The following is a 16,009-nucleotide window of genomic DNA, read 5'->3' as shown; positions in this document are numbered from 1 at the left end:
ATCATAGCCCCTTGGACTTGCGCCGGAAGCTGGGAGAGACAGTGCTCCTTACAGTAGGGACTCCACTCCAGTATGTCACAGGGATCCCAGGAGCACCTGGGCGCGTGCCTTTGTAACCATGGTCTCCCCAGGATCACGCTGACGGTGGAACACTCCAGGACCAGGAACCTGATCTCCTCCCGATGGAATAGCCCCACTTGGAGTGTCACCATCGGGGTGCAGTACTTTACCCACCCCTTTCCCAGCGGGCGTCCCTTAATGGTGTGCACCTCTAAGTCCTGGGAGCTCCTCTCTCGGGGGAGGCGTAAGCGGTCGAGGCAGGCCTGAGAGATGAAGTTCCCCGCTGAGCCGGAGTCAACTAGGGCAGGTACAGAGATAGATATAGCGGGGGTTAGAAGAGACACAATGAGCTTGGATAAGGGTGAGATGTCAGTGGGAAGCTCAACAGTACTCACCGCAGCACGAACGGGGCGTGTGGGGCACCGAGTGACGGAGTGTCCCGGCGATCCGCAGTACAGGCACCTTCCCATAGCCAGGCGGCGGTCTCTTTCTCTCCGGGACAGTCTCTGGGAGCCCAGCTGCATAGGTTCGGCGTCTAGGGCGGCAGTTGCGCCTTGCAGCGCGCCTGGTTGAGTAGGAGTGGTAGCGGGATGACAGGCTGCCAGGCGCTGAGAGAGCCCGATGGATTTCTGAATGAAGCTCTCCAGCCCTGCACTGGCATGGCCTGCTTGATCTCAGGATTCAATCCCTGCCGATAAACGCTGAGAAGCGCTGACTCGTTCCAGCCACTAGATGCCGCCAGGGTGCGGAAACGGAGGCTGTAATCTGAAATGCTGTCGTTCCCTTGACGTAAGCTGAGCAGCTGGTCGGCCGCGGTGAGGACGCCGGAGGTGGCGCAAAACACCTTCAGGAAGTGAGCAGTGAACCCAGCGTAAGACTGCGTAGCCGGGCTAGCCGCGTCCCACAGTGATTGTGCCCAAGCCAGCGCTCTCCCGGAGAGGAGGGAAATGAAGAACGCTACCTTGGATCGTTCGGTGGGGAATCGCTGTGGTTGCATCTCAATATAGAGATTCACCTGGAGCTGGAAACCGCGGCATTCGGAGGCTTCTCCGGAAAAGGCAACCGGAAGTGCCATGGGGCTGCCAGTGGAAGCGGGTGGGTTTTGTTGAGCCGCGGAGGAAGGGAAAGCGGCTCGGAGCGCGGCAATGAGGTCCTGAACCGAATCGGAAGCTGTGCCGGGTTGTTGATCCATCGCAAGGTAAGAGCCGGATCCTGTTCTCTGTCTTTCGGTCCGTTATTCTGTTAGGCGAAGTGAGGGAGGCGGAAGCCGAGGCACTAGCAAAACAGAGTTTAATGAAAGAATACGCAGAGTATACACACTGGAAACAGTAAACAATAATGGACGCTGGAATGGAGCAAATGTCGTGCTTATATAGGCCAGTGAAATGAGGAGCAGGTGTGGTAATCAGTACGCTGGTGATGCGCTCCGCGCAGGCGGGGCGTGCACAGGAGAAGAAGCTGGGTGCTCCCTGACAACTTGTGTTATCTTTGACTAATACATGTGTGTGTGTGTGTGTGTATATATATATATATATTTATATATATATATATATATATATATATATATATATATATATATATATATATATATACACATATATATATACACACTATATATATATAAACAGCAAAATATTAAGTGTAAAATACTAAAAAATCAATGAGGAAATAGTGCATTATGGAGATAATTAAGAAATAAAAAGCTCTGATCAATTTGGACTCGTACAGGAATGGTATTATATGACGCTCTTTTCCACAAAGCTCATCACATCATTTGATTCTGTTCACCAAAAGATTTGTTCAGATTTGTGCTACACAGTGTTTAAATGCACTGTTCCACCCCGTTTGTGGTGAACTGAATGAACCACATCAGTGAGTCAGTAGATCCTCGTTCATTCACAGAGATCATTCATAGACAGCAAGTAACAGTTTATTCAGAATCAGTAGGTCTAGCTCCCTCATTTACACTCAAGTAAGGGGAAATATTTAAAAGATTGTAGAGGAATGTACAGTTACACAGATATAAAACTTCTCCAAAGTGCTACAGTCTCTACATAGCATGACTCTGCCCCTTCTCCTCTTGTTGAAGACTCACATCTGAACTGAATGAATGATCTGTCTCGTTCCATCATATCCTTCAGTTCAGACTGAACCACATGTCCCAGTTTGTATAGAATCAGTACTGCTCTCATTCAGTAAGAGGTGAATTCCTTCATCAGGTCCAAACAATGACATTGTTCCTTCACAGCACACACTCAACTGCAGTCGGTTAAAAGTAGCCGAAGCAGTTTTACACAGAAGGGAATTCAATGAACCAGAAATATGAGTCAGCACATGGAAGTTTGTTAAATACATCGTCTCATATGAGCTGAGACACATGGATCTGCCCAAGAGCAGTCCCAGTTTATACACATCCCTGCTAAAAAAAAACAGCATTGCTGGTCCAGCATAAGGTATGTTTTGCATGCTGGGACCAGCTTGGAATGGTGGTATGCTGGTCCAGCATTAGATACTGAAAAAAAAAAACAGCATTGCTGGTCCAGCATAAGGTATGTTTTGCATGCCGGCTGACCAGCCTGGGATGCTGGTGTGCTGGTCAACATATGTTGTCTTTTGGATGCTAGTATAATCCCAGCAAGACCACAACAAAACCCATTTGTTATATATCACATTTCTTAGTGCATATTCATAGTATTCATAATAAAGACCGAGACAAATTTCTAGAGAATTGCAATTCACTTTTTAATAAAGAAAAACATTCTGGATATTCCTATCATTTACATGGCTTTCTTTATATATACAGTATATATGTGTATACAATATAACCTTTACAACACACATTTTCGATCTTAGCTTCCGTTCTCACTTTTAGCGAGTAACAAGTAGTATGTGGTGGCGATGACCATGTTTATTTAAGAGGTGCTATCCGGAGTCGTTTGCCTTTAGACAATTCCTGCTCTATGTCTTCTTTATTCTCTGAAAAATTATAGAAACAAAATAAGAAACAAAACTATATATCACTCATTTGTTTATATTGTGCAGTGAACAAGTTACGATAAAACAGCTACTGCTTACGTTACATACCTTTAAGCATTAATATTTGTGCCCTGAAGAAGTCTTGCTTCCATCATACCCAATAAACCTGAGTTTGGTCAAACATGTCATAGTTAAAGTCCTTAATTTCACTAGGTGAAACAACTGTCGTGCAGCCGTCATCCAGGTATCTCACGTATGCAAACATTCTGATTCCCATTGCATTTTCGTCGTGCTGATTCGTCGTGTAGAAGCGGAAGCTTTTTATTTACCCCACAACAAAATCCTAATTACGGTGGCAAAAACATAATGATCTGATACACGTGCACTTATACTAATTTCGATAAACACTTTAAGGTATATAATGTAGTCGAAGACATTGTGAGATTTATTTTTGGAAAGTGCAGGAACTACATTTATCCTCGTGAATATAGTTGCTTTAACTGATGCTGGGTAATATCTCTTCACATTACCGCTGTTGTGAAAAATCTTAGTAAAAATAATTAAGGTATTATTCCTTACAATACTATAACCAAAGTAAAGTATTAAGCCTTGCAAAATATTACAATTGGTGTCATAAGACATGTAGGTGATGTTGTAGGCCAGATGTAAACAAGAAAAGAAGTTTATTGTAATCATAAATTTAGTAAAAGTATCCAGACTCGGTGCTGTCAGGCCTAGTCAGTCTGAGCTCTCTGATCAACAATGTGTGAGGAAGTGAAAATCAAGAGTTCAGCTGAAACAGGCATCATGAAGGGAGTGGGGTGAGACGGCTGTATCAGGTGACCAGCTGGACAGACCTGCTGAATCTGAGATTGAGGGTCTAAGGGGAACCTGACCTTTAGTGGAACTAGAGAAACTAAGGCTAAAAAATGCATGTGCGTGCAAGCCCAGTCTGGACAGGGACAGACTGAGATCATAACAATGTTCAGCTCATAGGTTTAGTAAGCTTAAGGAGTCAACATAGAACTCCACTTATATACAAAGCAACATTATAATAGCAAAGGCTTAGCAAAAACAGCAATACAACATAACCAATATAATCAAGAACTTTTATCATAATTCAAACTCATAAAGCTAATATAATCAATCAATTATATAATCAGTAGAAATCATATACAATAGCAAGAAATGAAATGAGGACACTTACTCATTGTACTGTAGCTGTAAAAAAGGATTAATATCTTGTGTATACAAGATGCCTGTGTTATGGAAGATTGAGTGGCAAAATAACTTAAGAATAAGAAGAGACAAGAAGATCTCTGGAGCACATTTTTAACATGTTTTAACAGCGAAGCATATTTATTAATAACAATGCAGAAGTAAGGTGGGAAAAACAACAGGGCAGACTTGTTTTTCTGATAAATTAAAAGGGCAAAAGGGCAGACTTGTTTTTCTGGGAAATAAGGGGATGTCTTATTTTGTGTATTTTGCATAGTAAGGGGAATTTAGAAATTTATATATATATATATATATATATATATATATATATATATATATATATATATATATATATATATATATATGTTGATATTACTATATTTATTTTGTGGAGACACTTTAATCCTTAACGAACAAGTTTTAAATGTTTTTAATCTTTGTTAATTCAAAGCTTTTTGAGTTTTGTTATTTCAGTTCTTTATTCAAAAGAGGGAGCAAAATAAATAACACACTTATAATAATAAACTTATAATATATTGTGTTTTAATCTTATATTAATGTGTTACATAGAAACATACACAAGCAAAATTAAAGGTTGTTCCCATAAAGCTCATTCCAGAAAGATCATACTGGTTAACCGGCTACACCAGCCCCGTTTTGCTTGATAACACCATGACTATGCTGGCCACTCAGCTATACCAGCACTATAACAGCACTGACCAGCACTATACCAGCACTGACCAGCATTATACCAGAACTATACCAGCATGAACCCGTAAAAACAGTCTGGACCAGCATGGAATTCATGCTGGTTTATGCTGGATTTTTCAGCAGGGATACTGTTGATTTTTTATTTTTATTCTGACATTAGAACCTTATGTTCAGGTAAACACTTTATTTCTCACTGATGGAAACACCTCAGTAATAAAACAAACCATCATTTCTCTTCTAGTCTGTGTGCGTGTAAGCTGACAGAGGAAAGCTGTAGAATTCTGTCCTCAGTTCACAGCTCAAACTCCTCCAGTCTGATAGAACTGAACCTGAGTTACAATAAACTTGAGGATTCAGGAGTGAAGCTGCTCTCTGATGGACTGAAGAATCCACACTGTACACTGGAGATACTGAGGTATACACACACACACACACACACACACACACACACACACACACACACACACACACACACACACACACACACACACACACACTTCATTAGTGTATAAAGTTGTTTGAGTCTGTAATGCTTGACTTGGTTCTTGCTACAATTCAGACAAACAAAGAAACAGAGAAGCTGTAACAAAAAAATCTTTCATTAGGCAATGTGTGCTCAATCTATAAACTTTTAGTTTCTCCTCCAAACACATTTAATGCAGGGATGCACTAACAAAGGCAGGGATAACAAAAACACAATTTATTAACAAAAATGAAATGTACAGCAAAACAAACAGGCTACTTAAACCAACACAGACACAGGAAAAATGAGGATTCAGCAAAGAAAGATGAAACACAGAGGAAATAAATAGATATAATAATTAACAGACAGTTAGAAAAAGGTGATCAAGGACGAAAGCATGCTGCCGGAGTGCACCATAATGTTCCAGCAGGCGAATGTCCAAGCAGGTTCCTGAGAGTATCAGCAAAGGACTTGTTAAACTTGACACTTCATGTTGTTGCAAATGTTACATGACTAAACAAGATAGCTGCTTAGACCATTTATTTGTTATACACACTAGAATCAAGTCAAGTTAGTCCCAGACACAAAGAGCATTTGTGCAACCTAGTGCAAACAAACAAGTGCAGGAAAAAAGATTTGTGCAAACAAACAATACAAAACATTACCCAGAAATCAATACACAAAAGACAATACACAAAAGCAACGCCGACCAGTTTACATACTGTTTATTCTATTCTGCATGTGCAGAAATACTGGAATAAACACTTAATATAGTAGCAGCAGTTATATGAGGTATTGTAAGATATTGTGCAAGACAGCATGTGGAAAGAGCAAAAACAGTGTGCAAAAACATCATGTAAACAGTTTGATGTGGGTGGTGCTGTATACATGCATGTATATTGGAAGATTCTTTAGTTGGTGTAGGTCAATGCAATCCATACAGTTGATGTGCGTATGTGTGTGCATGTATTGTGCTACAGTTCAGTTCAGTTATTAAGGAGTCTTATGGCTTGTGGAACGAAACTGTTACACAGTCTGGTCGTGAGGGCCCAAATGCTTCAATACCTTTTTCCAGACAGCAAGAGGGTGAAGAGCGTGTGAGGGGTGTGTTGTGTCATTCACAATGCAGCATGTGGTGTAAATGTCCACGATAGAGGGAAGAGAGACTCCAATGATCTTCTTAGCTGTCCTCACTATCCTCTGCAGGGTCTTGCAATCCGAGATGGTGCAGTTCACAAACCAGACACTGTGTACTACAATATATAGATGGCAATAGCTATATGGTTGAAATTACAATAAAAGCTACTTGACTTGACTTGATTTGAGACAGTGATGCAGCTGCTCAGAATACTCTCAATGGTCCCTCTATAAAACAGAGTCAGGATGGGGAGATGGAGATGGGCTTTTCTCGATGGGCTTTTCTCAGCCTTTGAGATGCTGCTGGGCTTTCTTGGTGATGGGGCTGGTGTTGAACGACCAGGTGAAGTTCTCCGCTAGATGAACACCAAGAAATTTGGTGCTCTTTACAATCTATACACATGATATGTCGATGGCCAATAGGGAGTGGTCACTCTGTGCTCTCCTGAAGTCAACAATCATCTCTTTAGTTTTATCAACATTTTAGCTCTAAAAATGTTAGCTCTACACCAGGCACTTAGCTGTTGAACCTGCTCTCTGCATACTGACTTCTTGTTCTTACAGATGAGACCCACCACTATCATGTCATCAGTGAGCTTGATGATATGGTTTGATCCTGGTTACTCAGGTGATATCCTTGATGATATCCTTGTGCCTGGTTACTCAGTCATGAGTCCTGCTCTACAATATTCAACTATTCCTCACATCTTTCCCTCTCATTTTCCTCATTTATCACCTCTTCAAAATATTCCTTCCACCTTCTCTGCACACTCTCCTTGCCTGTTAGCACCTTTCCATCTCTATCTTTAATCACCCTTATCTATTGCACAGCCTTTCCATCTCTATCTCTCTGTCTCACTAATCTGTACAAGATTCTCACCTTCCCTTGTGTCTAACCTGGCATAGAACTCATTGTATGCGTTCTGTTTGGCCTTTTGCCATTTCACTCTGCACTGTGCTTCCTTGTAATCCTGTCTAAGTTATTCTGTCCTTTCTACAGGACTTTTTTTTAGCTAACCTCTTCCTATGATTGCTATCCTTTACTCCTTCATTCCACCACCATGTCTCCTTATCTTCTTTTCTCCTTTCAGATGACACACCTAGCACCCTTTTACCTGTCTCCCTGATCACTCCTGCTGTAGATTCCCAGTCATCTGGAAGCTCTTCCTGACCACCCAAAGCCTGTCTCAGCTTCTGTCTGAATTACTCATAACAAGTCAAGTCTGCTTTATTGTCAAATCTTCCACAATTACAGTAATTGAAATTGCATTACTCTAAGATCGAAGGTGCATACAGATAACACTAACAGTTTTTGGAAAGTAATAAATGAATGAATTGATAAATAAATAATTAAATAATGAGAGAGAGAGAGAGAGAGAGAGAGAGAGAGAGAGAGAGATTTTGTACAACGAACACTGGTTCCGGCATGGTGGAGTAGGGGTTGGAGGAGGGAGTTCAGATCGCAGCAGCAGCGAAGCACTAGAGTAGCTCTATGAATGGGAATTTAAATGGTCGGGTAATATGGATGCCGTAACTGGATTGGTGGGCGTCTTGGACAGTTGATTAACAGCTGATGCACGCTTGACGACGTGGCCTGCCAGAACTAACACAATGCTTCATTCATGTCCTATTGATCCTTTTTGTGTTTATTAGCTTTAACAGCAGCTTGGTGGAGGACTGTACTTTATTAGAAGAATAAATAAGGTCTTAAAATGTAAATCGTTTAAAAAACAAATATATATTGAATGTATCTACATATGCAGCATACCAAAAAATTGGAAAGAAACTCAGCTATTTGACTCCAAACACCATTTCCACCTAAATAAAAGCAAATTCCAACACCAAATAGCTAAATGAATAGACAGAAAAAAATTGTAAACATTGTGTACGTAGGAAAACTGACCAAATAAATCGTCAATTACACAATACAAACAAAAGCTGAAATTTTACAGATTCCAATTTGCTCTTACTTTTGGTGTTATAAATTATAAATCATATTCTAATATAAAAATCCCCCCCCCTTTTTTTTTTATATAATCCCATCTCTGTGTCACTAATAAAAACCTTCTGCTTATTGTCTCTGTTACTGCTTTTGTCTTTGAGTGACTTCCAAAATAAAGAAGTATATATGCCTTCAGCCATAAAACCCCGTTTTTATTATGGATTAGTTTTGTTCATTCGATTGAAAGTGAGGTTTTTATTCCTGGAAGTGATGTGTTGCTCTTGGAGCTCAGCTGTGCATCTGTGGCATGACCCACGTTACTGTATTTACTGTATGTAGTGGTGGGGAGATTTAAAAACAAACTCCATTTAGTTATATTTGGATAAAAATGAACAACTATAATGACATATGTAGCGTCTGGTACGGGTCATTTAGATTTCATGTCCCAGGCACCCTAAACTTCGGCATCTACTCTTCAATCAACCGATGAGCAACCCAGTTTTACGATTTTATTGAGGGCTAAATTCCACAGTGTCACACACACACAACTGGCTCCAGAATATCTTGAGCCTACACAAAGACCAGATAACCCCATGCCGTTTCTCTGATTGAACTCATAGGGGCCCTAAACCAGAACACACACACACACAACACAATGGGACATTCCTTTTACTAATAAAACGAGTGAATAAGATGCCCCGCATCCCACGGCATTAAGCCATATTCGTATGTATCTCCTCCCCAATTATACTGATACTCTAAGATTCTTATTCTTGTAACCCTGTTGTAATGTGTTTCTTCTTTAAGGCTTGCCTGACTTAAAATTATTTGCTGCTTACTTTCCTGACAAGGGTGTATTTTATTCATGTGTCAGAACACAACACTGTAGTAACATCAGTTTACACTTTGATTACTGATCTGTGTATGTAATGTACCGCTGCCTTTATTCCCTTTCATGTTTAGTATCCAAATGACCACAAAATTATCGTTTACTCATTTTTCAAACAATGGTGTATTTTATTTGAGCACGAAAGGCGCCATACCGTCTTAATATACCTTGGCTAAAACTTTAAAGTCATCTAAAGACTCTTCAGAGATTTCTCTGTTGCATCCGGACTCTTGTGCAGCAAGCCAATGCAAGTAACCGTTTGCTTTCCCAACCAATTTAGATGTGTATTTTAAGTATGAACCTTGTATTGAGTCTTAAGGTGAAATTAAGTTTCCGGTGACGATTTCCCAGTTGGGGTGTGATTAATTTTGAACCTGTTATGTGACCGCCATGCCGGCCACGGCACACCACCACTAGGGGATGAGGCTGCATCAACTTCGTTGTAGCTTTTAAGCATTAAATCCTATAAATACACGGTTAAATTTTATATTGTTTGAAAGCTTAGACTCTCAGGATTTTATTAAGCCCACACACAAATCATAATGATTTATAGCCGTCATACTAATTCAATCCAAGTTGATAGTGAACTGAACTAGGTGGCGCTAGACCAGTTGTTCACTTACCTTTAAACGCTTCCCTTTCTTCACTGGGGTAATATTTTCCAAAACAAATGCTTGTAAAAAATCCCCAAGAGCCCAAGGAACTGGAATATGTAAGCCTTTTAATCCAAAACGCTTTGCTCGCCTCACAAATATTACGTTTCTGACCGAAAACTGCAAACAGCAGTTCACTTCCGTCCTTTGTTTCGGTTCTCACTTCTCCCAGGAGGCTTATAAAACTACACTGTTGATTTGTAGTCCAGGGCCTAACGAATCAAACAAGCCCTCACATGAGCCAATCGGTGCCTGTAGTGCAGAGACAGAAGGCTGAGAAGCCAATGATGTCTCTCCATCCTAGGAGGGACACCCTCCTTTGACTGACAATTGCTCCCTCCAGTAGCCATTTCATGTTCCGGGACCTTTACAGCTCTTTAGCCAATAAGGAGACGATTCCAACGGTATTCAACATGACACATCTATGAAGGGTAGGCTGCGCAGTAGACTGTGCGCAATGGTTTTATTGCGCAATTCTCGACTTTTTCACACTCTCACGCCTCAGAGTGTCAGGTTACAGGCCTTTTTTCACAGCAGGCTTCTAGGCCGAGGGGTTCTCTTTGTTTTAGGCCTTTAAAAATGACCATGCAGTCTTTTAATTCAAAGTTATACAGTAAACAAGTAAACAAGAAAAACATGAACGGACGGACATGTCCGTAGAAAAATATTCATATAAAATCCATTTTTGAGTCTTTTGACTTGAATTTTTTTTGGTGAAAGCCAAGACATGTGTTTACCTCCTATCATTAAAGACAGCAATAAGATTAATCAGTTTTTCAGTAAACAACTCAGACGGAAATCAAAACCCTCCATTCTAGCCTCTGTAACTTTGTGTCAGTAAGGCCTAGAATCACTCTGACACTTGTATCTGAAACTAGAGACTCTCTTGTTTCCAGTGAGACCAGGCTGTGTGTCAAAGTATGTGGGAGCTGTACCACTTTTTAGGTGGGTAGGTCATGTAGGCGAAAATCATGAAAATAGGGGGCGATCCATAAGAGGTTTTTAAGCTTGCCATTCCTTTCCTTCCTTTCTCTAATTTATTCTTTCCAGTCTCTTCCTCCCTTTCCCCAATTTGAATTTCTTTTGTGTATTTCATCTTTTTTCTCTATTTCTTTTGTTTGTTTGTGTAGTTAGCTTTATGTCGTGTTTGTCTCATTCATTAAACGCCACATTTTTGTTTCACGAGTGATTGTCTCTGAGTATCGCTCACAAATGTAAGGTACCTGCAACATCTGGTCTGAACTACATGCTCTATTAAGTTAATTTAATTTATATTACAGTATAAAGTAAAAGGGGGAGTGAAACTTTCTTGGCCGGGAAGATTCAATTCAAGATAAAATCATTCCGCCTTCATAGAATTAATAGAAGTTACACGGCCTGTTCGCCGGACGAACAGACCAATTAAGTGTAACTTTAATTCCATTACCTTTAATTTCAACTTAGGTTAAAATATTTAGGAGTCACTATAACGTTATAATTACTTAGAAATATTTACCTTGCTTCGCGAGCCAAATTCGCTACACATATAAATCAATCAAAATCAAAGTTTTATAGTTTGGTAGCTAAGAAAACAAGAGGTGTAGATACAGAGGTGTGCCTACATGTGCCAGCCTAAAACACTGCAAAGTCTGCCTAAACATTCCTCTAAAAAACTTATCTATAATATCTCTGATACACAATAGATAAATCAATCTTGAAATAGTTAATGATGTTATAAAATAGATTTCTGGAGATTTTAGGCTTTGTTTGAATGAATTCAAAGAGATTTCATCTTCGTTCTTACTCTGACCTGGTAAAATATACACTTCTGCAGCAATCTCACGTGTTGCCTTTACTTTGATAACAGAATTTTTCAAGTAAACATTGTAGTCTTGTAGTGAGATATACTAATTTTAAAATCAGCATGTCCTTTTCAAGTGAGAGTCTCAAAAATAGGCCTAGGGATGAAGCAGTGTAAAGGTTGTTTTTCTTCTAATATAAGCTAAATTTACTAAATCAGTCTACTGTTCTGTGGGTGGAACATTTGGGAGTTGAATGAATGTGAATAGGTATGCTTCCTGTTTATATTTATTTTAATTAAGTTAACAAAATAGTAATAATTTGATCGAAAACAAATAATAATTTTGATTGAAAACCACCTTTGATATATCTGCAGTGTCATTACATAATTTTCTTCTACTTATCTAGCTTTCTGTCCATCCATCCATCCGTCCATCCATCCATTGTCCACAAGATTGATGATCGAATGACTGGACTGATTAAACTGATGTAAAGTTAAAATTTCACCCTTTATTGTGAGATTTATTCATGCATATTATGTGAGTGACAAATATTTGTCGGGTGATGTGTATGATATCGGTCAGTTGTTTAAACACAGTTGTGAGTAGTTCCAACACTTTACATTCTATAATCCAACAGACCTGGGTGATCTCATCAGTTCTGACCTTTTTTCAGACCTGAAATGTGCTTCAGCTGGGGTTTTCTAAGAAAAGAGTAAGCAAACACTAACAACGTTGTGCATGTGCGCCCTCTACTGCCTGATTTGAGGACACACAATTTATTGGATAAATTAGTTTCAGCTGTGGAGAACATTCTGGAAACTGTCTGGTACAGAAGAGTCTAGAAACTTTTGAAAAACACAATAAAAACTAAAACCTGCAATTTGCAGTCATTTAGAGTTGATAACAACAAGATGGCGCCCTTAATGGCAGCCTCAGTGCTTAGTTCCGCAGTGTTTGTTCTGTTTTTGTTAGTTTTTCCTGTTCTTTGTCAAGGAAACCCGATCAGTTTCACCAAAGATGAATTGCTGAACATTCGGCAGCACACACCACAAGACATTTTTTCGGTTTTTGAGTATTCTGACATTTTGCTGAAAATAGTAGTTGGCGGCGCGGCTGTTTCAGGAAGCGCAGACGGGGAAAGTGTGCCGGCACGCTTGTGAAACTCAGACAGCGCGGTTTAAAAACACATCTCTGCTCTCTATCCAACAAAACAGACAAACTCTTTCTGCTCACCCGGAACTCTGCTGCTCTCTGTTTCACAGAAACCTGGCTGAACGACTCTATTCCGGACAGCGCGTTAAGTCTGCCGGGCTTTCTGCTCTTTAGAGTGGACCGCGACACAGAATCAACGGGGAAATCGCGCGGCGGCGGGACGTATTTTTTACATCGATGAAAGGTGGTGTTCTGATGTAACTGTGTTAAAGAAGATGTGCTGTCCAGACCTTGAAACACTCTTCATTAACTGCAAACCGTTCTATTCGCCGCAGGAATTCTGCTCGTTCATTCTGGTGAGTGTTTACATTCCACCGCAAGCGCACATGAGCTCGGCCTTACAGACACTCGCTGATCTGATCACAGAGAGTGAGCAACAACACCCGGACTCTGTAGTAATAATTCTTGGGGACTTTAATAAAGCGACTCTTTCACGGGAATTGCCTAAATACAGACAGCATGTTACATGTCCCACCAGAGACAGTAACACACTGGATCACTGCTACACTGTAATAAAGGATTCATATCACTCTGTCCCGCGGGAAGCTCTAGGACTCTCTGATCACTGCTTAGTTCATCTGATACTGACCTACTGGCAGAAACTGAAATCAGCTAAACCTGTATTAAGGACTGTAAAAACATGGACTAAGTAAACAGAGCAGGACTTACAAGCCTGTTTTGCTCTCACTGATTGGACTGTTTTTGAAAGTGTTGCCTCCGACCTGGACGAGCTCACAGAGACTGTAACATCATACATCAGTTTTTGTGAGGATTTGTGTATTCCTACCAGGTCTCACTTAACCTACAGCAATGACAAGCCATGGTTCACTGCGAAAGTCAGCCAGCTCCGTCAGGCCAAAGTGGATGCTCACAGAACTGGGGATAGAGTCTTGTACAAACAGGCCAAATACACACTGGATTTACACAATACACAATTTATCTAAACTAAACTTTACTGTTACACTATAATTGATTAAATTAAACAATGAGAAGACTTTCCAAACCTGGATGAGAATGAGCAAACTTCTTTATTGCTGCCAATCAGCCAACAATTCCATTGAGCTCAAGGAAAAATTTCTAAGTCAAAAGTAATAAAACAAAAACCCAAAAGAACCCATGCTACCCAAAAAAGTTCAAACACAAAAAAACAAGCAAGCAAGAGCCCCCTCCAAAGGAAATCTCCTCAATATATACCCTGGCACCTCTAGATGCATCTATACCTTCTTACGTCAATCCACCTGACCGGTCTGTGTTTTTTCCTGACTCTACAGAATCGCCCGTGACCCCCCCATTTCCCCGAAAACAAGTCTGCCTTTTACCAAAAATCAAGTCTGGCCTTTTGTTTTTTTCTGTTGTTTTTCCTGTGACATACAGCTAAGTATGGCGAACCATACTCAGAATCCATTCTCTGCATTTGACCCATCCAAAGTGCACACACACAGCAGTGAACACACACACACACACACACACACACACACACACACACACACACACACACACACCGTGAACACACACCCTGAGCTGTGGGCAGCCATTTGTGCTGCGGCGCCCGGGGAGCAGTTGGGGGTTGCTCAAGGGCACCTCAGTCGAGGCTGGCCCGAGACTCGAACCCACAACCTTAGGATTACGAGTCAGACTCTCTAACCATTAGGCCATGACTTGCCCAAATTCTGCCTTGGTATTAAAAAATATGCTGCGTTGTCAAAACTGTTGTTAAAAATGTGCTCCAGAGAACTTCTTGTACTCTTCCCTGTCACGTATCACACAGAAGACACGTCTCGTGGACCAATCTCCCAATCTCCCTTTACAGTTACAATGAGTGAGTTTTCCTCTATCTTTTTCTATATTTTGTCTATATATGATTTCCACTGATCATACGCCTACATATGCATATATATATATATATATATTTCAGCAGGTCCGTCCATCTGGTCGCCTGATACATCTGGTCGCCTGATACATCTGTCTCGCCCTACTCCCTTCATGAGGCCTGTTTCAGCTGAACTCTTGATTTTCACTTCCTCACACATTGTTGATCAGAGAGCTCAGACTGACTAGGCCTGACAGCATTGAGTCTGGTTACTTTTACTAAGTTTATGATTACAATAAACATGTTTTCTTGTTTACATCCCGCCTACATATGTCCTATGACAGCAATTGTAATATTTTGCAAGGCTTAATACTTTACTTTGGTTATAGTATTGTGAGGAATAATACCTTAATTATTTTTACTAAGATTTTTCACAACAATGACCCGAATGAGTTCTACTGTAGATTTGAAAAAGCCCAATTCTCACCTTCTGTATCCCCCGAATCAGTCACACCTTCAATTCAGTTCAGTGAGGATGATGTGAAAAAAGGGAAAAAAGGCTCCAGGCTGATCAGCTGGCCCCCATCTTCACGCGGATATTCAACACGTCACTGGAGCTGTGTGAAGTACCCTCATGCTTCAAAAGCTCCACCATCATCCCCGTCCCAAAGAAACCCAAAATCACCGGACTTAATGACTTGTGGCTCTAACATCTGTGGTCATGAAATCATTTGAAAGACTGGTTCTGGCTTATCTGAAGGTCATTACTGGACCCTTACTGGACCCTCTGCAGTTTGCCTACAGAGCAAACAGGTCTGTGAATGATGCAGTCAACATGGGATTGCATTATGTTCTGCAGCATCTGGACAGTCCAGGGACTTATGTGAGGATCCTGTTTGTGGACTTCAGCTCTGCTTTCAACACCATCATCCCATCACTCCTACAGCCCAAATTAACCCAGCTCTCCGTGCCCTCCTCTGTCTGTCAGTGGATCACCAGCTTTCTGACAGACAGGCAGCAGCTAGTGTGACTGGGAAAACTCAAATCTAGCACCCACACCGTCAGCACTGGCGCCCCAGGGCTGTGTTCTCTCCCCACTGCTCTTCTCCCTGTACACGAATGACTGCACCATTAATGACCCCTCTGTGAAGCTCCTG

General features: G+C 40.8%; 1 protein-coding gene across 1 annotated transcript in view; it reads left to right on the top strand.

Annotated features, from left to right (window-relative positions):
* Positions 1-16,009, top strand: part of LOC113647559 (NACHT, LRR and PYD domains-containing protein 3-like) — a 233,062-nt gene that overhangs the window by 211,915 nt on the left and 5,138 nt on the right. Inside the window, exon 12 of the mRNA XM_047801962.1 lies at positions 5,207-5,380. Coding sequence (XP_047657918.1) covers positions 5,207-5,380 — 174 coding nt within the window. The remainder of the gene's footprint in view (positions 1-5,206; positions 5,381-16,009) is intronic.

The sequence above is a fragment of the Tachysurus fulvidraco genome, chromosome 16 (assembly GCF_022655615.1).
Source record: "Tachysurus fulvidraco isolate hzauxx_2018 chromosome 16, HZAU_PFXX_2.0, whole genome shotgun sequence".
In the NCBI taxonomy this organism is placed as follows: Eukaryota; Metazoa; Chordata; class Actinopteri; order Siluriformes; family Bagridae; genus Tachysurus; species Tachysurus fulvidraco.
Note: the sequence above shows the minus strand (reverse complement) of the source record. Positions and strands in the feature narration are given on the sequence as shown.